General features: G+C 36.7%; 1 protein-coding gene across 2 annotated transcripts in view; it reads right to left on the bottom strand.

The window, feature by feature from the left end:
• Window positions 1–27638, bottom strand: part of LOC150109235 (uncharacterized) — a 415237-nt gene that overhangs the window by 91684 nt on the left and 295915 nt on the right. The window contains exons 15-16 of one of the 2 annotated variants that reach the window (XM_090406508.1): window positions 19080–19205; window positions 5151–5279 (exon numbers count right to left, since the gene is read on the bottom strand). In XM_090406508.1, coding sequence (XP_090262634.1) covers window positions 5151–5279; window positions 19080–19205 — 255 coding nt within the window. The remainder of the gene's footprint in view (window positions 1–5150; window positions 5280–19079; window positions 19206–27638) is intronic. The other variant, XM_090406517.1, reaches the window with a different exon arrangement.

Raw genomic sequence — 27638 nt, 5'->3', positions numbered from 1 at the left:
GTTGATAACACCCCACTAAATATCCTGTCTTGTCTACCTCTACCTCACACCATATGCTCTCAGAATCATTTGTCTCACTTCCTTCCAAAGCCTCCACTCTTAGACGACATAGGTCATCACTTATCATAAGCAGTGCCCCAACACCACGCTTTCCCCTCCTATCCTGACGAAAAATGCTATACCCAGTGACTTCTCTTCCTGTTATTATATCCCTTTCTGTCAACCACGTCTCAGTGATCCCAATAATTTTTGACCAGGCTGATGCTATCTGCGCCACCAATTCCTCTCACTTCTTCCGGATACACCTGGCATTAGTATAAAGCATATAAATGCCATTGTTTCTATACCCAGCATTATCCCTTCCAGACTCCACTAGGCTCAGTGTTACCTGACATCATCTCCCTTCTCCCAAGTATCCATTCCCACAAGATGCCACCCCTGCTATCATCCTTCCTGGGACACACTGACTCGTTCAGAACAACAATCTCTCCAGATGCCTACGTCTTTCCTCATTCAAATGTAAACGGTCTCTCGCATACAATTCCTCTCTTTCCTCAAATGCACTCCAAGCATCCACATATACCAGTCCTCTTTTGTCACACATTCTTGCTATATTATGCCATTCAATATCACCGCTCTTCTGCTCAGCTCATCATTATCATACCTAGGCAACACACACACTATTTTTCCACTCTCTGTCTTCTTCTGCACAGTCTCAAGCAAAAACCTCACATCTCTCACTGCCCGACTTACATTACCACTCAAGTCATTCGTTCCTACCATCACAATCATCTCATCCACCCTTTCACCTCTCTTAATTGCCATAGCCACCCTTTCTGTTGTTCCTACTGGCAAACACTCCTCACGCATCCTTTCTTGAACACCACGCATCATGAGTCGACATTATACCTCTTACCATTCCCTCTCTCCTATTGTTTCCATTCTCTCCTCTTCTTTCATTCCCTCTCCTCTACTGCTATTCTCTCTTCTAGCATTCCCATACCTCTCTCTCTCCTACTGTTTCCATTCTCTCCTCTTCTAGCACTCCCATACATTTCTCTCATTCCTTCTCTCCTACTGTTTCCATTTTCTCCACTTCTAGCACTTCCATATCTCTCTCTCATTCCATCTCTCCTACTGTTTCCATCCTCTCCTCTGCTAGCATTCCCATACTTCTCTCTCATTCCCTCTCTTCTACTCTTCTAGCACCCCCATAGCTCTCACTCATACTCCCTAAATTCTCTCCCTCTCCTACTCTGATTCTCCTTGCATTTATCTCTTCCATTCTCCTAATCTTATCTTTCATACTTCTGCTCTCATTCACAAGACATTCCACCTCCTCTTTCAACTCATCTATCTTCCTCTGCAGGTCAGTCACTCTTAATCTAAATTCACTCTCCCAAACAAAACCATCTCCTAAACTTTCAAAGTCACTCACACCTTCCACACTATCAACTATTATTTTCTCATTCATATATATATCTTTTTTCATTCTCTCCTATTGCACTACTTGTCTTCCTACATTCATTCCCCGTTCCTGGAGCAACAAAATCGGATATTGATATTTCTAATGCACTTATTTCCTCCAACTGCCTGCATTTTGTGCATATACGCTCTCCGCTCTCTTTCACAAGCCACATATCTAATTCCCGACACGCATACATGCCGCAAGTACTGCATGCCACAAAGTCCCTTATGATATTGCTAATAATTGAGTTCTTAAATGGCGGAGGACTTGGCGATACGCCACTTGCAACTGCTGCTGAATCTGTCATCATTCCTTACTGCCGAGTAGCGTAATCGTTAATTATTCAATTAATAAATTCCGTTAAATAAATAGAAAAAAAAGTACAAACAATTACAAGCAAAACAAAACATTTAAGTACACTAAATAAAATGAAATATAACTAAATACAGTAATGAAAACTTAGCTTTGTTTTGTCTTCCACCGTTATGCATTCGATTCCGAAGATAACCAAAATATATTATATCGCGACAGCAACTAACTTCAAAAAAAGAACCACTGAAGTATGCTCGTATTCAGAGAAACAATTTAGCACTCAAAAACATAGAAAAACGGGGAAAAAAACGGACTATTCACCAATTAAAAATCACTTTCTTCTACACAGCTCAAATTCACCGCCACATGCTACGGCGATGCTAGCGCCACTTTTTGTAATTATTTTCTTTCAAAATTAAAATTTTTCTTTAAGATGTGAGTGTTTGGATTAATTTGTTCACTACTGTATATCTCTAGATGAAGGGTCCTCACAATATCACTCAACCTGCACTCATTGTACTAATTTGCTGATGTATGTCTTCCAGATCATCTCTGGAAGCTGCTGGCTATAACAGCAACTGAACATATATTTTGTCTCATTGGCCTTGATCTCATATAAGACTGCTTCAAATGAACAGCCACCCTCCCACCTATGTCCTATTCTCTTTGGCTGCAATTCATCTGCTAACATCAGCAGTGGCCCTCTGTCCCATCCTATTTTCTCTATCCTCCCTGATCATACTAAACCATCCACATTCTATCCCTGTAACTGCATCATCTGCTGTTAGCTGTCCCATCCCACTAATGTCTAACTTTTGGTCAGGTTGCACTAACCAATGCCAGAAACTCCTCCCTCTTGTTCCTGATACTTCTGGCATTAGTATACAGAAAGAAACTGCAGCATCTGTTTAGGCCACCCAATTACCTTTACTTCCTGGATTGACTACCCTAGTCAATATTTTTGCTTTAGAGTCCATATTCTGCACTTGTTGGTTATTCTCACACTCATTCACTTCATGAGTGCCTCCACCCTAATTGCTTAATAATGGAATAACTCATGCAAATTATTATTTAATTGTAAACTTTTCACCTCTTCAGTACATTTATAAAGCTAATTGAATAATAACTGACAATTCCAAAAGGCGTCACCTACATAGCTAATGTAAGATAACTAAAAAGGTCAATAAATTTCCTAACTAAAAAAAAAAATATATATATATATATATATATATATATATATATACACACACACACAATAAAAAGTTAGGAAAGATTAGCTGATTTATAGAGTAGTATTATCTCCCATAAAGGCGATAGACGTAAACCATCGGATCTGTTTAAGTTAGGAGAGTAAATAAGTAAAGTTTCACATGTTTCTTTATAAAGCCATTCCATGAGGAACCGACTTTTGTGAAGGGCTCTTGTCTTGTTCCAAAATGAGTTCATTGGAACAAGACAAGAGTCCTTCACAAAATTCAGTTCCTCATGGAACGGCTTTATAAAGAAACATGTGAAACTTTACTTCACTCTCCTAACTTAAACAGATCTGATGGTTTACGTCTATTCCCTTTATGAGAGATAGTACTTTATAAATCAGCTAATCTTTCCTAACTTTTTATTGTATATATATATATATATATATATTTTAGTTAGGAAATTTATTGACCTTTTTAACCGCGCAGTTAGCCTAGTGGCTTTGCGCTTCGCAACCATATGCCTGGGGAAGGAGTGTCCCAGGTTCGATTCCCATTGTTGACGTGAGGAATTTGAGGATCTTCCTCAGGCATAGCCAAGTTAGCCGGTCTTGGGCGAGGTCAGTAGAGTTTTTTCCGCCAGTTTATCTGGCGTTTTTCATCCCGCAAACAGGCAAACCGGCCCCATGAACATACGCCTCCACAGTCAAAAATATATCCCCCCCCCCAGCGGCAGACCAGGTGACGGGTCGGTTGGGAGTAGTACTAACAAGAAGTCGCATCTAAAGTAACACGTGGACCCTGCATGGGAAGTAGGAATAACGCGTAGTAGAAGAAGAAGATTGACCTTTTTAGTTATCTTACATTCGCTACTTAGGTGGCGCCCTTTGGAATTGTCAGTTATTGTTCAGTTAGCTTTATAAATGTACTGAAGATGCCTACAATGCACAGGTGAAAATTTTATTATTATCAACACCCGACCTCCATGGAGTCAGAGACTCATTGTGGGAGGTACTCACTATTGCATACAATGCTCATCCAACCACATCTTAAACTGATTCAATGTGTCCACATCCACAACACACTCAGGCAATGCATTCCACTCACCAACCACGCTGCTTCTCACTCCTTTGCTCACACCCTCCTTATGCAGTTTCCAGCAATGGCCTCTTGTTCTACTTCCCTCTCCAATTCTACAAAAAATCTCTTCCATGTCTACCTGATAACAACCCCTGACCAGTTTATATGTCTCAATCATATCCCCCCCCTCTTCCTCCTATTCACGAGGCTTTGCTACAAACATGAGTTATTCTGTTATTACAATTTTGAATTCATATGTCTGCTCACGGTATTTCCTTATTAAAACCTAATTGGTTAAGTTTTCCTGAATTTGCAACTTTCATGGAACTATCTTTCAGCATGCTTGGTAAACAAAGCTATCTCTCTAGACACCTAACACCAACACCATTTAGGTGCAATCCATATTATTATAGAAGGAATGTGCAGAAGGAATGATGTGCAATCCACATCATTCCTTCTGCACAACCTGAACATTGATTCATTTGTTATCAACGTGCTTTTCCTCAATTTGCCTCTAGCATGGCAGGTGACTCACAGTTTTCACCTTCTCACTCTTGTTTTGCTTCATCCAACAACTCCTTCACATCCTCCCTCAAAGAATACTTTTCGCCTCTCAGATCATTAGTGCCAACCAAGACAATTCTTTCACTTTACATTTCTGCATCTGTGTGGCATGATTAATATCATTAATTTTTGCACCAGGGAAACATGATTTTGTTATACTTTTATTAAGTACTTCTCTGATCATAGAGTCTCAATACATTTTCTCCTTACCTTGTTTTTCTCATTTATTCATATGATCTTGATTCTTAGCTTGGACCATATGTTTCTCTCTCTCTTCTCAGCCCTGCTAATATCTTGCTAATTCTGCAACTTTTTGATTTCATGCTTTGTCCTGTGAAGGATAACATGCAAACATGCCATTTCCTTATTTAGGTTTATGATTTCCTGTATTTCCAGTTATGCATGTCCAACATTAATTCTAATATTAACAATTTCCATTCTACTGTTGATACTTCCTACTCAACTAACATTTACACTGTTCTTCCCCACCCAACTGGCACTCACTCTAGAAACACTCTTACCAATACACTTACCAATGCATTTCATTCTTCCATCTACTTCTTTGAATCCCTCTTTACAATGGCATACATAAGAACCTGCTGTATTCTGGCATAATGAGTTTGTTGGGCATACTCTAGGATGCTGTTGGCATTCATTGATATCTACATAAAAAAAATAAATAAAAATAAATAAATAATAATAATAGTAAACTTAAAACAGTATATTTTACTTACTCTACCATTGATACTGCCTACTCTACTAACATTTACTTCTTTCTCACCAAGGTGGCAAGAATGAAGTAAATGTTAGTAGAGTAGGCAGTTAGTAAGTTCGCAAATATTGGTAAATTATTAACCTAATACGCTGTTAATTATATCATGCTTAAACTCAGAACCGGTGCTAGGGTCTTTACCTCCTGCATGCAATTTCTATCTAAGTGCCCCTGTAACGATCTGGGCGTGTGTGGTTCTTTTACGATAATAAAAATTTAAATTATTTGAAATTTCTTAAATAAATTTTGACAGAACAGCCACACGTTGGTTCGTTAAATGTAACGAACTGAGGGTGTTGACTAGGCAGGATAATCGTTAAAAACCCGAATATTCAAAAATTCTCAAAAGTTAAAGCAAATTTTGATAAAGCCACTTCACTTTAATCGTTGAATATAATGAAACAGGGATTATAGCCTTTTCACCAACCCGAATTGCTAACAAAATTAAAATGAATTTTAATTAAAGTTAAAATTTATTTGAACCAAAGTTTAAAAAATTCTTGCATTTTACAAGTTACTAAATTCTTAGTAACTTGTAAAAATATTTTAATAATTTTTATAAGCAGATCTTTTAGGAAAAATAAAAGAAACTCAAGATAGATGAGAAAATAAGAAAAGTATTCGGAAATAATTAGAACATTTAATATAAGTATTCAAAAAATAGCATCTTTACAGAATAACAGAAAATAAATTAAATTACATAAATATACTTGAAATTTTTTAAATTAAAATTTTAAGGTTTTTGATTTCATATTCACAAAATTAGAAATAATGGTCTTAACATCTAATTGGACACATATATCATTTCCAATAGCTATTAACGCCAAAGTAACAAGCCTTTTTTTGTGACATACTTGTTCTTAAGTAGGTTTTAATCAATTTCAACTTGGAAAAGGAACGTTCACTGCTCACTACCCTAACAGTTAAGGCTAATAGTATTCTTAAAGCAATTGAAAAGTTAGGGAAAGATAAATTACTGGACACAATAAAATTAAGAATATCGAAAGGGTTTTGAATATTTAAATTATCCTTCTGAAAAATATCCCAGAAAGCACATAACTCGTCATATAGTTCTATTGCATTTACGTCTTTATTGTCGCTGTCCTTCATGAGAATCTCTAAATCATCACAATTTTTTCATAAATCTTCATTATTAATTTGAAGTAATCTATACAAGAAATTGAAATTATCATAATATGTTTTTAGTTATTCAAAACATTCTATTAACGAACACATTACAATGTCAAGAAGTGTATAAAACACATTCATTCTAAATTTATCTTCTGGCGATTGTGGCGTTTCATCATGATGCTCATAGTGAAATTGTCGTGTCTTCTTTCGTCATCGAACTTCCGTACCAGTTTTAAATTCTTGTTCTCCATCCACCTCTTCACTCAGTTCTTTTGCCGTTTTTAGAACTTCTTTAAAATTTGTATCTGATCGATACTCTTGTAAGAATATTTTTAAGTTTCCAATAGATTCTAAAGCAAGTGTAATGTTCATATTTTTGTCTTAAAGCATTTTACTCACAGGGTTTATTCTGTTAAGTAAATCATGCCAAGTTATAAGAAAGCAAATAAATTTGTAGTCCTTTATTTTAGAACATAATGTTTATGCTTCATGCTGAATTTCTTTATTAAAATTTTCATTATTTAAAATTTTAAAAAGTGCATCATAAATTTCTCCTAACTGATATCGTAGAGGGCGGATTGCATTAATTTTACTTTCCCATCGCGGTTCTGATGGCTGTTTCAATGTTAATTTTTTTAGGAACTTTAAAAGGATTACCCAATGGTTGTAAGAGAATGAAAAGAATTGTATATTTCTTGAATAATTGCAAAGAAACTAATTGTATCTGCATTCACTTTGGCTGCATCGTTAATGATTAAATTTAGAGTATGAGCAGCACATGGCACGTAAAAAGCTTGAGGATTTTTGTTCAAAAGCAAATTTTGGAGCACATATTTTTTCCCTTTCATATTTGTCCCATTGTCATACACTTGACCATGCATTTCTTCAATAGGAATGTTCCTTTTCCAGTTGTTCCATTACTGTTGCACACAAACTGCGTCCTGTGGAATCTGATATATCTGCAAAACCTAAAACGTTTTTCTGGATCTTGACAGTTCCATTGTCAGAGGAAACAAAGCAAATTTGAAAATTTAGATTTTCAAATTGATAATGAAACTGTATCCCTGATTATGTTACTTAAAGTTTCCAATATTTCATTTTGACTATCTTTACTCAAATAGTGTACTCTATTGTTTCATTGTAGGGCCCTTTCAACATGATTTTCCATAACGGGATCAAATTCCGCAAAACAGTTCGACTAATTTTAAAAAATTGCCGTTATTCCTTTCATATAATTTATCAGATGATCTGCGAAAAGCTAAATTTCGGCTACTAAGGAATTTTATAATTTCAAACTAGTGTTCTAAAACACTCGTCCAATGTTTCTTTTCCATTTCGTACATGCTTTGAGTCTGGCAATCAATAGTTGTTTTGTTTTTTTAAATTTTTATCAAGTTCCTTCCATTTTAAGAAATTTTTCATGTGAGTTAAACTAGTCTCATGTCTATGCAAAGTTGTACTTACATTTCTCCAATCGTTATAACCTTCTACAAGACCACTTGATTCAGTAGGTGCGAAAAGTTTGCAACAAAAGCAAAAAACAGAATTTAAAGTTTCGAAATAAATGAGCCATATTCTTGGCACGAGCTCCCTGTTTTCCATTATAATACGTGTCGCCAAATTTACAACCATATGTATCTCTGGAATATATTATATTTTTATTTTGAACAGGCCCCATTTCAGTTAAAACAACTTGTAATTTTTCATCAATATTTCCCCATTCGCCTGGATCTTCTAAATTTACAGAGACTAACAATGTGTTAGTTTCGTGGTCAACTACATCTAAATCTTCTCCTAACTATTTTTCACTTAAATCATGCGTCTTGTTATCTCAGTCAGTAGTACTTTCATGTAAACTGGATGATGTGCACGGTTTTTCAACTCTGATTTTTGATATATCGAGTTGGTTACAATCTGCATCAGAATACTTTAATATTTTAACAGATTTATTAAGAGCCCCAGTTTGTTTCTTAATATCTGCTTCTTTCGCAGCATGACGCTTACGATTTTGTGCACCAGATAACTTTTTTTTTAATTTTTGATTCCATTTCTATTTTATACCCACAAGAAATTATTACACAACACAACACAGAGACGAAATAATAGTCGGCACTGTGCTACTGTCAGTAGCCTACTGAGATGCATACCATATGACTGGTTAACTAGCAACAAATGTTTTCTACGAAAATTTGTTTCTGCGCATAAAAACTTCACTGTTTCACTTTAGATAGACTGCAGTAGACACAACATTCTGCAGGCAAGCATTTAGCCTGCTCTAGCTGCAAAATTGTAAACAGCTGGCTGATCAAAGAGGCGGCAGTATACAATTTTTTTTAAAAATTTTTATTCGGTGTATCTGGCCTTATTTATTTTAATATTGATCATTCTAAGAATTTTTTGTTTTTACGATAAAAATTTTGTTTCTTAAAAATGAACTTATGAACCGTTTCCCGGCTGCGCCCCTTTGTAGCAGCGCCCACATGCACCGCTTGCCTGCTTCTTCTGGCCCTGCTTAAACTCCTTTACTGTTTCTGCACTTGCTACACTCTTAGGCAATTCATTCCACAAATGCACCACTCTCTAAGCAAAATACATACTCATCACTGCATTCATACACTTGTATAAAACATGCAGGGACGTCTCTTATTTTCTTCCTCCTAACTGCTTCTATAGAATAACTGCTTCTATATCAATTAATTACAAGAGTCTCACCAACCTGTACCCCTCTATCACCCTTCTTTATCCTATCAACCAAGTTATGCAGATGACATTCCCTCAATCTGACATTCCAGAGAACTAACCTTCAGCTTTTCTCTGGACTCTTTCCAAAATCTCTTCAATTCCTCAAAAATCACACATCCAAATTTAGGTACAACAGTCCAAATGAGATCTCTTTATTTATGTATGCTATTTTTTTTGATAAATGATATAATCTATTATATGTTCTTCACAATTTTTGCAAAGTGTCCTGTAAACTTGCTATCATTTATCCTTGTAGAGGGCCAGAGTTTATTTGCATCTAATGTCAATCAGGATACTAGATGCTAGACAGATAGATGCATTTTATAACTCATGCCACAAGGCATTTGCTTCTACCTCATCTATTGTGCCATCCCTGAGGATAATTTATAATTATGCTTTGGTGCAATTATCAGTTTCGTTTTTGAATTTAGTTTCATACAAGGTCAACGTATTACAATCCATGTTCTGAGATGCACTTCTGTAGATCATTTAATCCAGTCATCATGCTGTTCATAAAACAGAGGTCCATTAAAATTCTTCTTGAACTCCCTAATAACTATAATAACTATAATAAATACTTGCTTATCTAAACGCACATTATTGGCCATTGCTGGCAGAAGATCGTGGATATCCCGTTCTATCTTCATCATGAATTTTGGAATTTGTTTAGGCGTGATGGCAAAGTTATGCCCTAGACTGAGAGCGTTCTTGGCTTCTTCAGTGAGTGTTTCCGATGATAGGTTTATGACCACACGGTCTCGTTGAAGTTGCGATTGGGACTTGGTATGTTGGCACTGTTGTAGGAGTTCATATCTAAACACATTTTATTGGCAATGGCAAGTAACGTGCATTTAGATATAGCAAGTATTCTAAACAAGGCCAAACCTCCAAAAAGCAATATACCACGTAATCAAATAACTGCCTTAAAAAAGTTATATAATAATAAAAATATTATTATTACAAAAGCCGATAAAGGAAATGCAACAGTTATTATGGATCAAGAAGATTATAACAGAAAAATGCAAGATCTCCTATGTGATGATTCCATGTATCAAATTATACATTGAGACCCACTGTCACAAAGAAAAAAAGTCCGAAAATTACTGAAAAAAGTGACGTCCTGGCCCAAAGAAATCATCAAAAAAAAACCAATTCATGTTAAACCACCCTGTATTTATGAATTACCAAAAATCCACAAACCTAATATCCCCCCCCCCATGCCCCATAGTCGATAGCATAGATAGTCCCATGTATAAACTGGCCTAGCCAAGGCGCTTGCTCCCCCTCACTGGCAACTCCTCTGCTTTTGTAAAAAATTCAGTCCATTTCAAAACACTAGTTAAAAATCATATCCTAACAAATTCAGACATAATGGTTAGTTTTTGATATCACATCTTTATTTACCAATGTATCACTTATAGACACTCTTGATTTAATCAAATCTAAATTTTACCCTGATATTTTTTAATTCTTTAAATTCACTATGTATGCAGGTTACTTTACAATGGGGAGGAAAAATCTACAAACAGATTAATGATATTGCTATGGGTCACCCCCCCCCTCTCCCCTTGAGCAAATTTTTACATAGAACACTTTGAAAACAAAGTTCTTACTACAGCTACATACAAGCCACTAGTGTGGTTACGCTATGTAGATGTTTGCCATCTGCCCCCATGGAGAAGACACTTTGGATGCATTTCTCACCTACCTAAACAGCCAACACCCCAAAATCCACTTCGCGGTAGAAAAGGAATCGAATAACTGTTTATCATTTCTTGACACATTAATCACTCATCCACTCTGGCAGTACAGCACCATCAATATAGTACACAGCCTTATAATTCTGCAGTCCAAAATGCAACACCTTGCACTTATTGATATTAAAACTACAACCCATGGTTTTGTCCAAGTAAAAAGTCTATTCAAATCTTCCTGAAGGGATTCAGTATCAGTTTATAACTCTTCTCAACCTTATAATTCTTCTCATCAGTTTATAATTCTACTTATAATTCTTCCCAACTTTGCTGCATCATCAGCAAATAACTGAAGATCCCCAGTCAGTCCACATAATATATCATTTACAAACAAATTAAATAGAGCAGGGGTTGAAGAACAGAACCCTGGAGCATGCCACTGGTTACCCTTCTTTTTTGAGACACTGCTTCATCATACACGACCTGCTGGTATTGTTCGGAGAGCCAATCTCTGATCCATCTAACCAATATACTATCTATTCCCATTCTCTGCAGCTTGTGTGGTAATCTATCAAACTCTTTTGCAAAGTCTAAGAATATGATTCTCCCTTATCTAACACACTCATCACCTTATCATAAAATGCAAGTAAATTATTGAAACAGGACCCACCCTTTACAAATCCACGATGACCATCATATAGAATTCCATGTCTACAACCCAATTCTGTATTCTATTCCTTACCAATCTCTCCAACACCTTGACCACAGCTGCAGTTATACAGACTGCCCTATAGTTGGAGACGTCACTGTCTTAGAACCATGCTTAGGGAGTTAACTGAATCAGTTGAGATAGCTGAGTTACTGAGTGAGCACTTTGCAAGAATATATCATCCAGGTGGTGACATTGCAGAAACGAATAAACTAGTAGATTATACGGGAATTGTGGTGAATGAAGTGGAGGTGAGTAGTCTATTGCATAACCTCAATGTCAATACATATGTGTGGTTGGATGGTATACCAGCTCATGTAGTACGAGAAGCAGCTAATGAACTGTCAGTACCCTTGACCATTTTGTTTAATTTGAGTCTCGGGTCTGGGTTAGTCCCGAGCGGGTGGAAGGAGGGGAAAATAGTTCCACTGCATAAAGGTGGTTCCAAGACTGCTGTTGTAAATTACCGACCGATTAGCATATCAGGAATCATTGTCAAGGTCTTAGAGAAATTAGTCAAGAAAAGAATACAGGATTGGATAGATGAAAATGGGATATTGTATGGGGGACAACATGGTTTTGTGAAGGGTAGCTCATGCCTCAGTAACTTGCTCACGTTTTATAACACGTGACAGCTGAACTGGATAGGGGTAATGGGTTTACAGTGATACTACTGGACCTTGCCAAGGCCTTTGACAGGATACCACATGGAACCCTAATCAGTAAACTGGAGCAGATGGGGATAGATATAGGGTTGGTAAGATGGATAGGAGGGTGGTTGAAGGAGAGATACCAGAGAGTGGTTTATTCAGGAGTGGAGTCAAAAAGACGTCTTGTGACTAGTGGAGTGCCACAGGGCTCTGTTCTTGGACCACTGCTTTTCAATTTGTTCATCAATGATATTGGAAAGGATTTGAGAGGAAGTGTTCACTTGTTTGCTGATGATGCAAAGTTGGGTACAGCAATTGTGAGTGCACAGGATGTCAAAATTTTACAGGATGATTTGGATAGTTTGGAGGACTGGGCTAGGAAAAAATGGATGTCAGTTTAATGTGTTGAAGTGTAAGGTTATGCACTTTGGGGTGAAAAGAATAGCAGCAGTATATCGCATAGGTGGAACCATACTCCAGGAATATAATAAAATTAGTTTAATCCTTTATCCAAGTGTGAGCAAACAAAGTTTGCGCCTGAAGTATCTTCAGGACTAGGGTAAGGTGATACCACACCAGGGCAACTCGTTGCAAAGGTGGAGAAAGCTACCAACACTCCTATCTCAGTATCTCCTATAATGCAAAACACATCTCCTTGCGGATATGTCTAATGTTATGCATTAAGGGAAGGGCCACTACCCAGACTAGTTTCGACCTTTATTGAGGTCTCTTCAGTGGGAGCCAGGCCCTAGTGGAAATACCAGGCGGAAGCATTCGCAGGTCATCTCTACCTATAGGAGTTGCCAAATGGTGTGCCACCCTTTTTTAATAAATTACTCTGGATTTAGAGAAGGTTGTTGAAAGTTTATTTTTCACTTGGTTAGAGTATAATAAAATTAGTTTAATCCTTTATCCAAGTGTGAGCAAACAAATAAAGGATTAAACTAATTTTATTATACTCTAACCAAGTGAAAAATAAACTTTCAACAACCTTCTCTAAATCCAGAGTAATTTATTAAAAAAGGGTGGCACACCATTTGGCAACTCCTATAGGTAGAGATGACCTGCGAATGCTTCTGCCTGGTATTTCCACTAGGGCCTGGCTCCCACTGAAGAGACCTCAATAAAGGTCGAAACTAGTCTGGGTAGTGGCCCTTCCCTTAATGCATAACATTAGACATATCCGCAAGGAGATGTGTTTTGCATTATAGGAGATACTGAGATAGGAGTGTTGGTAGCTTTCTCCACCTTTGCAACGAGTTGCCCTGGTGTGGTATCACCTTACCCTAGTCCTGAAGATACTTCAGGTGCAAACTTTGTTTGCTCACACTTGGATAAAGGATTAAACTAATTTTATTATACTCTAACCAAGTGAAAAATAAACTTTCAACATACTCCAGGAGATTGATGAGGCCAGGGATTTGGGAGTGCTGGTGGATAGGGAGTTGAAGTTTAGGGGGCACATTGCAAAAGTAACTAAAACAGCTCACCAAATCACTTGGCTTATGAAAAATACTTTAACATGCAGAGAGAAGCAAGTTGTTGTTCCTCCGTATCGAGCCTTGATAAGACCTCATCTGGACTTCTGTGCCCAGTTATGGGCACCAGGGTTTCTTCGTGATAGGGAGGAAGTGGAGAGGGTCCAGAGACGAGTGACCAAGATGATAGTAGGTCTGTGGAATGAACCTTATGAGAATAGGTTGAGGATTTGTGGGTTGCAGAAATTGGACGATAGGCGAAGGAGGGGTGATATGATTGAGACATTCAAATTACTGAAGGGTTTTTATAAGATTGATCCAGAAGATATTTTTGAAAATATGACTGGTGGTGGGAGGACTAGGGGCCATGCATGGAAGCTGGGAAAGAGCGTGGTTGACAAGGGTGTTAGAGCTAGGTTTTTTACTTGGAGAGTGGTGAATGAGTGGAATAAGCTTCCAGAGTCTGTTGTGGGTGCTACGACCGTGAATGAGTTCAAGGCAAGATATGATAGATACTGTGTGAATGTTGAATAGTTGTTCCAGACATGATGTTAGGGCCTCCCTCGATGAGTCTGTCAACTCCTTGAAGTTTCCCGGAACAATAATAATAATAATAATGCTTATAGAGTGGTACTATTTTGCCTTCTTTCCACCTTAGGAACCCACCCACTGCAAGACTTTCATTAAATAATCAGGTCAAGGGCATAACCAACTGTGGTGCACATTCCTTAAGCATACATGGTGATATGTCATCCATTCCTACAGCCTTACTCACATCTAACCCAACCAACATCTGATACACCTCTGTTTCTTTCACTTCCAATTCTCCTAATACTTGCCTCTCTTCAATATATTGTACCAGATAATTTATACCAGTATGATATACACTGATAAAGTGCTCGTTCAATAATTCCAATTTATCCTTTGCAACTGTTATTCTGCTGCCATGACTATCTAACAGTGTCAACCTGCCATACTTATTCTTTCTCTTGCTTGCCATGTAGCAGAAAAATTCCCTTGAGTTAACCTTGGGCTGACCAGCCAATCTCCTCTCATACTGTACCTTTTCTTTCTTTACCATGCTTGTCACCTTTCTAGTCTGCACCTTATACTCTTCATGGATCTGATCACCACCAACTGTCTTGTACCTCCTCCATAACATTTTCTTTTCCAGCACAGCTTGCTTGATTTCGCTGTTCATCCATTTCACTCCCACTTTATTTACTCGCTTAACCCTCGGCATGCAGTCATACATTGCTTTTGTGAAATACTACCTTATGATTTCCATGCATTGTCAACATCTTTTTCCGCTTAGCTCACCTACCAATTGTACTGATGCTAACTGACTACAGAGCTTCCTATAATCACCTGCTTTATACTTCCACATGTATCCATTTTTGGCAGTGATCTTTTCTTGTTTCGTCACTTCCCAAACAAGTACCTCATGATCACTCTCTCACCAACTGGCAGCAGTGTCATCCTCATTAGCAACTACATCTTGTGAAGTTATCACCAAATCCAAAACATTAAAGCCTCTAGTTGCTTCAATCACGTGCTGCTTCTTAAGATACTTATCTCTCAGAAATTCCACAAACTCGCTCTCCTTGTTCCCATACACTATCTACTCCTTCTAGTCTATATTCCTGTAATTAAAGTATCCACTTAGGATCACTTTCTTTTTACATGCCCAACTAATTTGCCTAAACATTTCACAATCAGTATTCAATGCATTCCCTGGCCTCTAACAGCATTCTATCAGATATACTAACCTGTTTATTTCAACTTTGCACCACACAGATTCAAAATCTGTGCATGCATGCACCATCAACTTCCACACTTTGTAGACACAATTGCTCTGTAATCATTAACAACACCCCCTCCCCCTCTTTTCACATTTCTGTCCTTCTGGAAAATTATATAATCCTTCTAATTCTATTCCCAACATCACATCCTCCTCAGACAACAAAGTTTCCCTTATTCCAATTACTTTTGGGCATACCATCTCAATCAATACCACAAACTCAGCTTTCTTGTTTCGAATACTCCTTACATTTATATATAAACATAACAATCGCTGTGTGTTTGAGGCCATCCTACCAGCACCAACATTCTCTATTCTAGCTGCTATACTACACCTCTCTCTTTGTGTGACTACTCCCGTTTCCCTGATCCCGACACTGTGATTTCCATTCTTACCTGTCTCATCCTCACCTTTATGCATTCCATCCCCTTGTGCTGATGCAACCGCATCTTCAACCTCATATTTATCTTCCTCCTGCTGCACAATCTGTTGATTTTTGCTATCCTGTTTTACAGGTAGACTCTGATCATTTGCTACATTAACTTCTTGACACTGTGCCTTCTCTGATTCAGATTCTATTATTCAGATTCCAATATTTATTATTTGAATCTAAATGGATTTGTAATTACTATTTATGATTATTCAAATCATGAAATGTTCAATATTTTATTATCATTTCTGCACTCACACTAAACTTGTCCCCCTGAGTAGCTAGACACATGCTTGACTGCATTGAATCCTAATATCTCTAGTTTCTCTGAGTTTGCACTTTCAAATTCTCATTGAACAAAACTGTCTATAAACATCAAACTCTGAAACCATTCAAATGCAATTTGTCAGGCATGTACAACTCTTTTTATCAATCAAATTCACTCCATACATTCTATAAAGTGCACACCATTCTTCCTTCACAATCTTCTTATTGATTAATTCACAATCATGGTCCTTTTTCCTCATTTCATTTTATTATACTCTGACAACAGTCTTTACTGTCTAATTCTTCTGCTTTTTTGCTTCTAGCAATTCAGTCATATCTTTTCTGATCGCATATTTTTTACATTTCAAATCATCTGTGCTACCTTCCAAAATAATTAACTCTTTTACTTCTCTCTCTCTCTGTTCTGCACATTAACAACTTCACCCACATCCTTGATGATCACACTCAGGAAACATGCTTTCATCCCTTCTCATCAAATACCCTCTTATAATTAGAGCGGATGGAGTTGGATATTAGATTGGTTGGATTAGAGACTGGCTATCTGATAGGTATCAACAAGTTGTGTATGGGGAAGCAATAGCCAGGAAAAAGAAAGTTACTAGTGATGTGCCTCATGAATCTGTTTTAGGGCCATTGCTGTTTAACTTTTATATTAATGATATTGGAGAAGATAGGATGGAGATATTCAGTTGTTTGCAGATGATGCAAAGTTGGGACGAATCATGAAGAGTAGAGAAGATGTTGTGGCCTTACAGGAAGATGAATAAATTGAGTGATTGGGGATGTGAGTTCAATGTTGCGAAATGTAAGTTTTTAAAATTTGGAAAACAAAAATGGGATGCAGAATTTATGTTTGGTGAGGATGTGGAGGAAATAAGAGATCTAGGGTTGATAGTGGATAAGGATCTGAAATTTAGGGGACACATAGCCAAAATTATGAAGACAACATAAAAGCTTCTGGGAACGATGCAGAGAACACTGACTTGTAGAAATAGGGAGATTCTTGTTCCATTGTATAAGGCTTTATTTAGACCAAATATGGACTATTGTGCCCAGATTTGGTCACCTGGTTTTCAGAAGGATGAAGAGATGTTGAAAAGGGTCAAGAGGCGACTGACTAAGTAGTTTCTAGCCTCTGGAATGTTGAGTATGAGGAAAGATTGAGAATATGCAACTTGCAGAGTCTGGTGGACAGGAGGAAGAGGGGAGATATGATAGAGACCTACAAGTTAGTAATGGGTTATAGGATCAATGCTGGAGAGGTTCTACAGAAAATAGTGGGAGATCAGGGGAGAACCAGAGGTCATCCCTGAAAACTGTATAAAGAGGGTGTGAGTAGGGGAGTGAGAAGCAGGTTTTTTTCATGCAGAGTTGTGAATGATTGGAATGCCTTGCCTGAGAGTTTAGCGTCTGCAGAGAATTTGAGTGTGTTTAAAGCACGGTATGATGAGCTGTGGATATGATAAAAGGACCTCCTAGATGAATCTTTGATTCCATTGGGTCTTGGGTAATAATAATAATAATAATAGAATGTCGTACAATACCCTCTCCTTACTCCCAGTTTCTTGCTCTATAGAAGATAATATTTTTTTAAAAATTATTTTAAACATAATTAAGAAGGAGATGTTAAATTCCGTTTTATTTTATAGCTGGGTACGAAACACGGATCGAAATCCATCAACATCTGTAGAGTTTCAATGCCGAAAAAAGCTATCAGCAGAACCAAGTGTAAATGATCACTTGGATAGTACAACACCAGGGCAACTCCATGCAGAGATGGAGCAAGCTCCTTCACTAACTTTAATATTCTTTCATAATGTAAAACCCAGCTCCTAAGAGATGTAAATATATATTGTTTTACATTATGAGAAGAGGTCACTATCCAGACTGGTTTCAATCTTTTTTGAGGTCTCATCAGTGAGTAGGTAGACCTGGAATATCAAGGTTTTAAGTGAACAGAAACTTACATACCTCTACTATCGAATTGCAGAAGTGGTGTACTATATATTGTTAAATAATGTTAATTACAAAGATAATAAGCCGAAAGGCTATTTTACCGGCGAATTTGTTAATTAAGAGGGAGATGCTAAATCCTGTTTTATTTTATAGCCGGGTACAAAACACAGGTTGAAATCCGTGTTCCGAAATCCGCTATAATAATAATAAAAAAAAAAAAAAAAAAAAAAAAAAAAAAAAACGGGATTTAACATCTCCCTCTTAATTAACAAATTTGCTGGCGAATAGTGGTTCAACTAAGCAGGATGGTGGTTCAATTCCAGATGATGAAATTCATCTACTTCAAGACAGACAAACATCTGTGCTCATGAATTTAAACACATAGCCTTGACTAGAGAATGGGTATGCCATCCATTCAGCAAACCAGGTCAGATTGAAAGTAAACTATAGTAAAACTAACTTTAAGAACTACATCATTATACTCACTTTGTTTTTCAGTTCTATTCAAGTAGATAGTCTGGATGGTCTAATTACTAGAGGGACAGTACATCAGTTCTCAAGTTTACAAGTTAGGAGTTATATATCCCACTATGATATGATGTATGCTTGTGAAATTCTTGAGAATAGGGTATAATTGTTATCACCCAGTGTGAGATCCATACCCGGCTTGTTAGAACACTTTCTGAATTATTTAACTTAGCCCTCTCATAGTACAAATGTGCTATTATGTTTTAAACTTTTCACGAGTGGCAGTATTCAAAAAAATATGTTTGGTGATATTTACATATATAAATTAAATATTCCAATTAACCTTTGCAATGATGAAGTGACACCATAGCATAACCTGTTGGACAATGACAAGTGTAACTTCCTAGTGTGTTTTTGCATATTTGAGTAGAACCACAGTTGCTCATTCCTTCTTCACACTCATTAATATCTGAAATATATAAAAAATAACTGTTTACAAATTTTCATCTTCTTTTCATTCAGTGGATATATTTGAAAATGAAGTAGCACTTACAAATATTTTCAAAAATGAAAAAAAAAAAAAAAAGTTAATTATCTTTGTTTCTTTTATTGCCTCCTAACTATTTGATCCTTCACATTGTAATTTTATTAGAATTATTATCATTTGGACATCTCAAAGAAGTCTGTAGTTTCAGTCTGAGAGGCCTGCATTAACTATTATTAACATAACCATTAAATCCTTTACATTATGCTTTTATTCTTATAATAATAATGATGATTTAGAAAAAGAAGTCCAGAATCTCACTGCAGGAAGCCCACACTAACTATAATTCATAAATTTAAAATAAAATTCATTATTTTATTTTATTTTATTTTATTAAAATTTTAAGAATTTTATTTAAAAAAAATATTCCTGAGATAAAATTCTTAAAATTAAACTTTATTTAGACTTTTTTTTCTCTGATGTATATATTGCCTCTAACCAATCAATTCTTTACATTCTGTTTTTTTTTTGTTATAATAATTATTATCATTACTACTATCATTTGGACATCTCCAGAAGGGAGATTTATTTTATTTATTCGTATGGCATGTATATCAAAACACGTAGTACAATACACTGTCACTTTAAAAACATATAAAATTAAAAGTCAAAAGTCGTTTTAAAAACCAATAAAATTAAAAGTCATTTTAAAAACCAATAAAATTAAAAGGTTACATCCATATTGGTCAGATAGTTCATAGCTTCGGGTGTAGCACTTAAAAAGTCCAATTTTTTCTCCTGAATATGCTCTGAGACAACACTGAGTCACAATATGGTCCATAGTTTGTCTCTGAGCTCCACAATCACAATGCAGGGATGGTTGTTTACCCCATTTAAAAAGCATGTCTGCACATAACCATGTCTGCCATGACCAGTTCGTATTCTATTAAGCAGGATTTTTGTGGGAGGTGTGAGCAAGCATCAAAACTTTCTTGTAATTCATTGAGAGAAAATTTTGTGATGTCATCTGTCTGGCTCTCCCACTGTTCTTGCCATTTTTTGCTTCAGGTCAAAGTTAGATTGTAGTAGTAGTTGGGCTAATTGTAGCAGTAGATGTAATAAATTTAGTTTAATCCTTTATCCAAGTGTGAGCAAACAAAGTTTGCACCTGAAAGTATCTTCAGGACTGGGGTAAGGTGGTACAACACCGGGAAACTTGTTGCAAAGGTGGAGCAAGCTAACTTGTTAACTTGTTTGTTAGCTTGCTCCACCTTTGCAACGAGTTTCCCAGTGTTGTACCACCTTACCTCAGTCCTAAAGATACTTTCGGGCGCAAACTTTGTTTGCTCACACTTGGATAAAGGATTAAGCTAAATTTATTATAGTCTAACCAAGTGAAAAATAACTTTCAAGAAAAAAAAAAAAACAGTGGTAGGGGCTGTGTTCTCCAAGATTTTCTTCTACTCCTGTAAGAGAGCCTTAGTCCTGCACAGATTCGGTGGAACAATGTTACTAAGAGCTGGAAGCCAGTGTGTGTGGGCGTTGATTTAATTGTGCCAGAAATCAGTCTCATTGTATTATTTAGTTGGCTATCAACAAGTTTAACATGTGTGCTATTTAGTCACACTGGTGAGTAATATTCGGCAACAGAGAAAACTAGACCAAGAGCTGTAATCTGCAGATTATCAGCTGTTGCTCTCCATGTTGTGCCTATTAGTTTTTGTATTATGTTGTTATGGGTTCTTAACTTAGCAGAAACGTTTCTTAGGTATTGCTTGTAAGAGAGCATGCAGTCCAGGGTATAAGGGAGATAAAAGTCTGCCATTGAACTATCATCCTATTGCCTTCACTTCACTGCTTTCGAAAATGATGAAAACGGTTATCAATAACTAGCATCTTCACTACCTGTAGACCCATCAGTTAATCAGTGATCATCAGCATGTATTCTGCCATTCTACAGCAGACTCCTCACAACCTTACTCACCTTCCAATACAGGCCATGGAAGGATTTCAAGAATCTCATGTAGTCATTCTTGATATTTCTAACACATTTGATTGAATATGGTATTGTAGCCTTTTTTCCAAGTTGCTATCATCTCCATCCTAACATTTGTGAGTATATTGCAGCTTCCTCTCTGATTTTCATTCCATGTCATGGAGGATGGTTCATCCTCATTTGATGATCCACAACCTTCTCCGTTTTTAGATTTTTATATATATTTTTTCTCCTTTTAGATATTTTTTTCACTTTTTAATCTCTTTAAAATTTTCAGTTTTCTTCTTTAGATGCTATGTTCTCTCTCTGGATGTTTTTCTTGTCTTTCTATTTCATTGTTGTTGTTGTTCTTCTTCTTCTTACTATTATTATTTTCCAGGTCCCCATGAAGTCAGAAGACTCACTGCAGGAGGCCAAACACCCACAGACCACAAAGACTATCATACCTTGCATTGAATCATTCAGTGTTGGAGCATTCACCACCTACTCTGACAATGCACTCCATTCATACACACTTGCCAGCCATGCAAAAAATCTCCTTTTCACTTTCTTACCCACACAATATTTGGTTGGTTTCCAATGTAGACTTCCCATTGTTACTGCTCTGTACAATAATTCCAATATTACTTTATCATATTCCATGATGGATGTCTCAATCATATCGCCCTTGTTACGACCCTAATTTATTTCGTTGGTAGTTTATATGCTGTTTATTCTTATTACTTTATCGTTAAACTTATCTCTTATTCCTGTATATAACCGTCACTTTGAAGACATACTACACTTATTCCGTTCTTTATTTAAACCTCCCCTTTTTAGTTAAGCAGTCCTATTGGCCCTTCTATAGTTTAACCACGTGTAGTTTACTTAGTGTTTAGGGCTTTGTCCTTGTGTGGGACGTGACCATTTACACATCACTCTAAGACAGTCCACCCGATAAGTATTGACAAATTTATATTATAACTGCGCCAGCCAATACCGAGGATAGATGGGACTCTTATGCAGGATGGCTCTCTCAGAATGATACACAATAATTAAACTATAATAAAATTTTATCTCAGTTCACTAATTTCTTATATTCAGTCGTGACCCGCTTTGTTTAATCATACACGTGAGTTCTTCCCACTAAGTTCGTCAATATTTTTATGAGTGGCTGTTTGAATTCATATATTAACAACAGGTCAGGCAGGTACTAAGAAACATGTTTAATAAATTAGAGAAATCATATAAGTAAGCATTACTACTAATTGATCTGAATTATTATCAAGTAAGATCCTTGGTTCAATACTAACATATAAATAAACTTGCTTAGACCATCATTATAAGTAACTAAACATTATCTCATTAACACTTATCATACTCTCTACATTCACATGGTCATTGATTATTTCATTCTACACGTTTACTATTAATTCCTGCAGAATAAATATGGCCTTGTTAGGCAGACAATTCTCAAGCAAATGGGCCTGTGCCAAGTTGTAGACAGTTCTTAAAGTTCCATCAAATTAGTCCACTTCACAAAAGTTCTTAGGGAAACACATTCTTTCTTAACTGGAAATCACAACATAAAAGTCTACTTTACTGGCTCTGTATTGATACTATGTCCTTCTTCTTGCCTTGTCTGGGCATCAAGGCTTCTTCACTCTGCTTTTCGTCTGATCACCTTCAATAAACTATATGGTTAGAACCTCGGCAGGAAAGGCGATATGGCTCAGGAGCATGGCCAGAAAGGATGGCATCTGTTTGGTTCTTCCATTGCATGACATCGCACAGCTATCCTGGTCTTAGGAAATAGCTTGGCCCTTTTCAAACGTTGCGACAGATGAACCAATGCCTTCCATGGCCAGCCAGGAACTTCTCGGTCGGAGCGGACTGGACCTATGTCCGAGAGAAGTCAGGAAACAGGAACCCAAAAAAAGCCTCGATTGGGGTCTGCTTGGCCTTTTTGTTTTCTTTCTCTTCTCGGTGTTTCTCGGCTATCGCAATGCCTGCCAATGCAGTCATGTGAGTTTACGTCATGGCGTCACAGCTCCCTCTATTGCATAGCATGTGCACTTGTTGTGTTCTTCCTGGAAGGTGCTTTAGTTTCTCTTTCCTATAACTACCTCCCCCCCCCCCTTTTCGTATGCATAACACAGGACGGTTAAAGATGACCCCTGGACTCTGGCTTACAGGCTTTGACACTTTATAATACATGAAATGGGGTTCTTAAATGAATTTAGCAGCTTTAATTAATTTCTATATCTGACCTACATGCATTAAAGGTTAGGTCTTACAAATTTTCTTTCATTTTTATACAATTTCTTGCTCTTAATTTTGATTTAGATACATAAAGTTATCTTTCTAATCTATTGCCAACCTGCCACATTCTCTGCCTATGTTTAAATAAAGTTGTGTCCTGAATAATTCGTGTTAAAACATTTCTTAGTTTATTCAGGACACAACACCCTTCTCCTTCTATCTACCAAGCCCTGCAGACCATATTTCCTTAATCTGTCCTCATATACATTCCAGAGTCCTGAGAAAATCTTAGTTATTTGCCTCTGCACACTCTTTCTAGTTTCCTTGTCATTCATATAACCAGATAATCTGCTCACAGAAATCCAAATCTAGCATGATTGGTGTCTCATATAGTGGAAAGGGACTAGATAAGGGACCGAAGTTCAGGGGATACACTGAAAGTTTCTACCCAGAAAGTTGTTGGTTTCATGCAAAGAATCCTGGCAAGTAGGGATAAGGAAGTGATATTTCCTTATCCCTACTTGCCAGGATTCTTTGCATGAAACCAACAACTTTCTGGGTAGAAACTTTCAGTGTATCCCCTGAACTTCGGTCCCTTATCTAGTCAGATCAATTGATCTCTCACCTGCTCTGCCTCCTAAAACAGAGTTCCTTCATTGTGATAAACCCTGTTCATTATATTCATTATTTGGCCAAAGTGTATGACTTTACACTTGGCAACAGTGAAGTAACATCTCCATTCCTCAGTCCAAAATACCTACCTATTCAAATCTTCAGAGCTTCACGACACTGCTGTTCCTAATTTAGTATCAATATCAAGTTTTTTCACTTGGTTACAAAATAAATAATACTTTACAAGAAATTATAATCTTATTTTTATCCTTTACAATAGTGAATTAAAATCAAAGTTTATTTTTTTTTTCTTCTTCTCTAATTTCCTCTTTTTATAGAACATTTTGTGTTTACAAAGATTGTTTGAAAAGTTTGGTAAATTTCAAGTAGACAGCGACTTCGTTCATTCATACAAGTGTTGGCGCATATCATCTTTATCATGACCCCTGGCAAAATTTTAGCCATATGTGATGCATAGTTCACATATGGCTAAAATGCAAACACGGTCATTTTAAATGACCGTGTTTGCATTTTTCATAAAAATGGAGAAAAACGAGTTGCGTGCAGTGATAAAACACTTTTATTTGAAGAAGTGGATGGTCACGCAGATCAAAGCCAAGATAGATGCAGTTCATGGGGACTCTGCACCAACATTATAAAGACTATTTATTTTTGGATAAATGAGCTTAAACATGGTTGCAAGTTCATCATGGATGAAGTGCACTCTGGACGCCTGACTGAGGTCACTACGAAGGAAATGATTGACAAAATTCATGGTATCGTTATGGAAGACCGCCGAGTGAAAGTGCATGAGATTTCTGAGATTGTAGGCATCTCAACTGAATGGGTGTATAATATCCTGCATGAAAAATTGCACTTGAAAAAGCTGTGTGCATGATGGGTGCCGAGATTGTTGACTGTCGATCAAAAACGCATGTGAAAAGACATTTTAATGCAGTGTTTGGGGATGTTTAATCACAATTTGCAGGATTTTTTGCATCAATTCATGACTGCAGATGAAACTTGGATCCACCACTACACACCTGAGTTCAAGCAGCAGTCAAAACAGTGAACAATGCATGGTGAAAGAGCACCGAAAAAAACAAAGACCGTTTTGTCAGTTGGGAAGGTAATGGCAACTGTTTTTTAGGATTCCCAAGGAATTATCATGATAGACTATTTGGAAACGGGTAAGACAATAACAGGAGTCTATTATGCATCATTGTAGGACTATTTAAAAGAAGAACTGAAGAAAACACGGCCAAGATCAGCACACAAAAAAAGTGTTTCATTAAGACAATGCACCAATTAAGACAATAACAGGAGTCTATTATGCATCATTGTAGGACTATTTAAAAGAAGAACTGAAGAAAACACGGCCAAGATCAGCACACAAAAAAAGTGTTTCATTAAGACAATGCACCGTCCCAAATATTGGCAGCCGCAATGATTGCCCACCACAAAAATTTGGCTCAGTGGGAAAAATTTTTCTTCAAATGAGGATGTCATCCAGCCTATCAATGACTATTTCGCACAATTTGACAAATCCTACTTTTTAGATGGGATGGCAAATTTGGAAATTTGCTGGGCCAAATGTGTAGACCTTGATGGAGACTATGTCGAGAAATAAAGGTGATTTTTTTCCAAAAAAATATGTTTAACTTATGTTTTTTACCAAACTTTTCAAACAATCCTCGTATATTTGACATTCTGTTTATTCAGTTGGTGCACTAATTTCATTACTGTTAGTTTTACTTATTATTATTATTATTATTGTTCCGGGAAACTCCAAGGAGTCGACAGACTCATCGAGGTCGACAGACTCACCTACTGATGATCCTACATAGTTTACATGGAAGGCGGTTTCTACTATTCTTTTGGTTTATTTCTAATAGTTTTGTGTACTCTTTTGTGACTTTTCAAAAGTACAGTTTGTATCAAAATACTTTTTGATAGACTGAATTGGAAGATCCAGGAAACTTTTCTTGCCCAAAAAAGCTCTGGAAAGACTTTTAATGGGATTATACTGATCAAATGCATATAATAAACAACTAAGTTATACCAACTAGTTTCACAACTAAGGATGTTGGCATCTTCAGGGTACATAACTGATGTAAGGCACTAAAAACTAAAAAAACTGTTTCAAACTATAATCAACTGATTCCAATTATATTAAACAAAGAACAGAGTGCGTACAATACATTCATAGAGCGTGGATGATATCACTTGTTGTTATTTAGGAATGTGCTATAGTTGGCACTATAATTCAGTTCTGGCGAGTTGAAGGATCTGATAAGGATCTTCCAGATCATGGGCAAGATTAGTCCTTGGTTCCTGTTAAGGTTTTGTATACAGCAGGCAACTGTTGTGGCCTCCTTAAAAATTTGGAAGCGGAAGTCCTCCATGTAAGGAATTGTGCTTCTAGCCCACTCTATAGTATGGTTTGTTCTTGAGAAATGAAAAGCTAACCCCGATTTTTCTTCTCTGTTATTATTGACGTCACCTATGTGTTCTTTTTGCCTAATTTCAAGGCTCCTTGAAGTTTGGCTGATGTAATTCAAGCCGCACGAGCAGGGTATGTTATTAACTCCAGCATATTTGGAGAAAGGATGGCTATCTTTTGGAGATCTTAAGAATTGTCTAATCATTTCTGTGGGTTTAAAGGCCACTCTTATTTTATGTGGTCTAAGGAGTCTAGCAATCTTATTGGAAACTGTCCCTAAGTATGAAATGATGATGATGAAAGAAATATAACGTACATCATCTTGTTGTCTTTGTCGGGGTTCAGAGAAAAGTATCTTGTGGACGAGTCTTCGAGGAAATAAATTCATGGTAAGGTTGGTGGATATCAGGGATAGTTCTTCCTGGAGGTCTTGTTGATCTGTTGTAAGGAGAGAGGCGCAGTTCTTCAATATGTGTACAACACTAAGTTTCTGAGAAATGTGGTGGCAGGAAGTGAAATGTAAATAACGTCCTGTATTGGTAGGTTTTGCGGTAAACTAAGAGGTTGATACCACCATTCGGAAGCTTCTTAAATAAAGTGTCCAGAAATGATAATTGGTTATCTTTTTCAAGTGAATTCAATTGTGAATTCAATGTGAAATCAATGTGTGAATTCAATGTGAAATTTGAAATTTCACAAATTTCAAATTTCACAAATTTGAAATTTGTGAAATTCACAAATTTCAAATTTGTGAATTTGAAACACAATCAAATTCACAAATTTTCTATAGTGAATTTGATTGTGTGGTGTAGAGAGTTGATTTTGTTAAGAAAGTCGAACAGTTCCTTTGGTATAAAGATATCGTCCATGTATCTCCACCATACTGTGGGTTTAGGGTCTGTTTGAGTTAAGATTTTACTTTCAAAATCCTCCATAAAGAGATCAGCACAAGATGGAGAGAGGGGGCTACTCATTGCAAGGTCAGTCAATTGCTGATATATGGTTTTATTCCATAAGAAAAAGTTTGATGTTAAACAATGACGGAACAGAGAAGTAATGTCTTGTGGGAGCAAACTTCCTAAAATGTTGTTGACTCCCTCCACAGGGATGTTAGTGAATAGAGATG

The sequence above is a fragment of the Typopeltis vanoorti genome, chromosome 2 (genome assembly GCF_054136105.1).
Source record: "Typopeltis vanoorti isolate ZY-2024b chromosome 2, IOZ_Tvanoo_1.0, whole genome shotgun sequence".
Lineage (NCBI taxonomy): Eukaryota > Metazoa > Arthropoda > Arachnida > Uropygi > Thelyphonidae > Typopeltis > Typopeltis vanoorti.
Note: the sequence above shows the minus strand (reverse complement) of the source record. Positions and strands in the feature narration are given on the sequence as shown.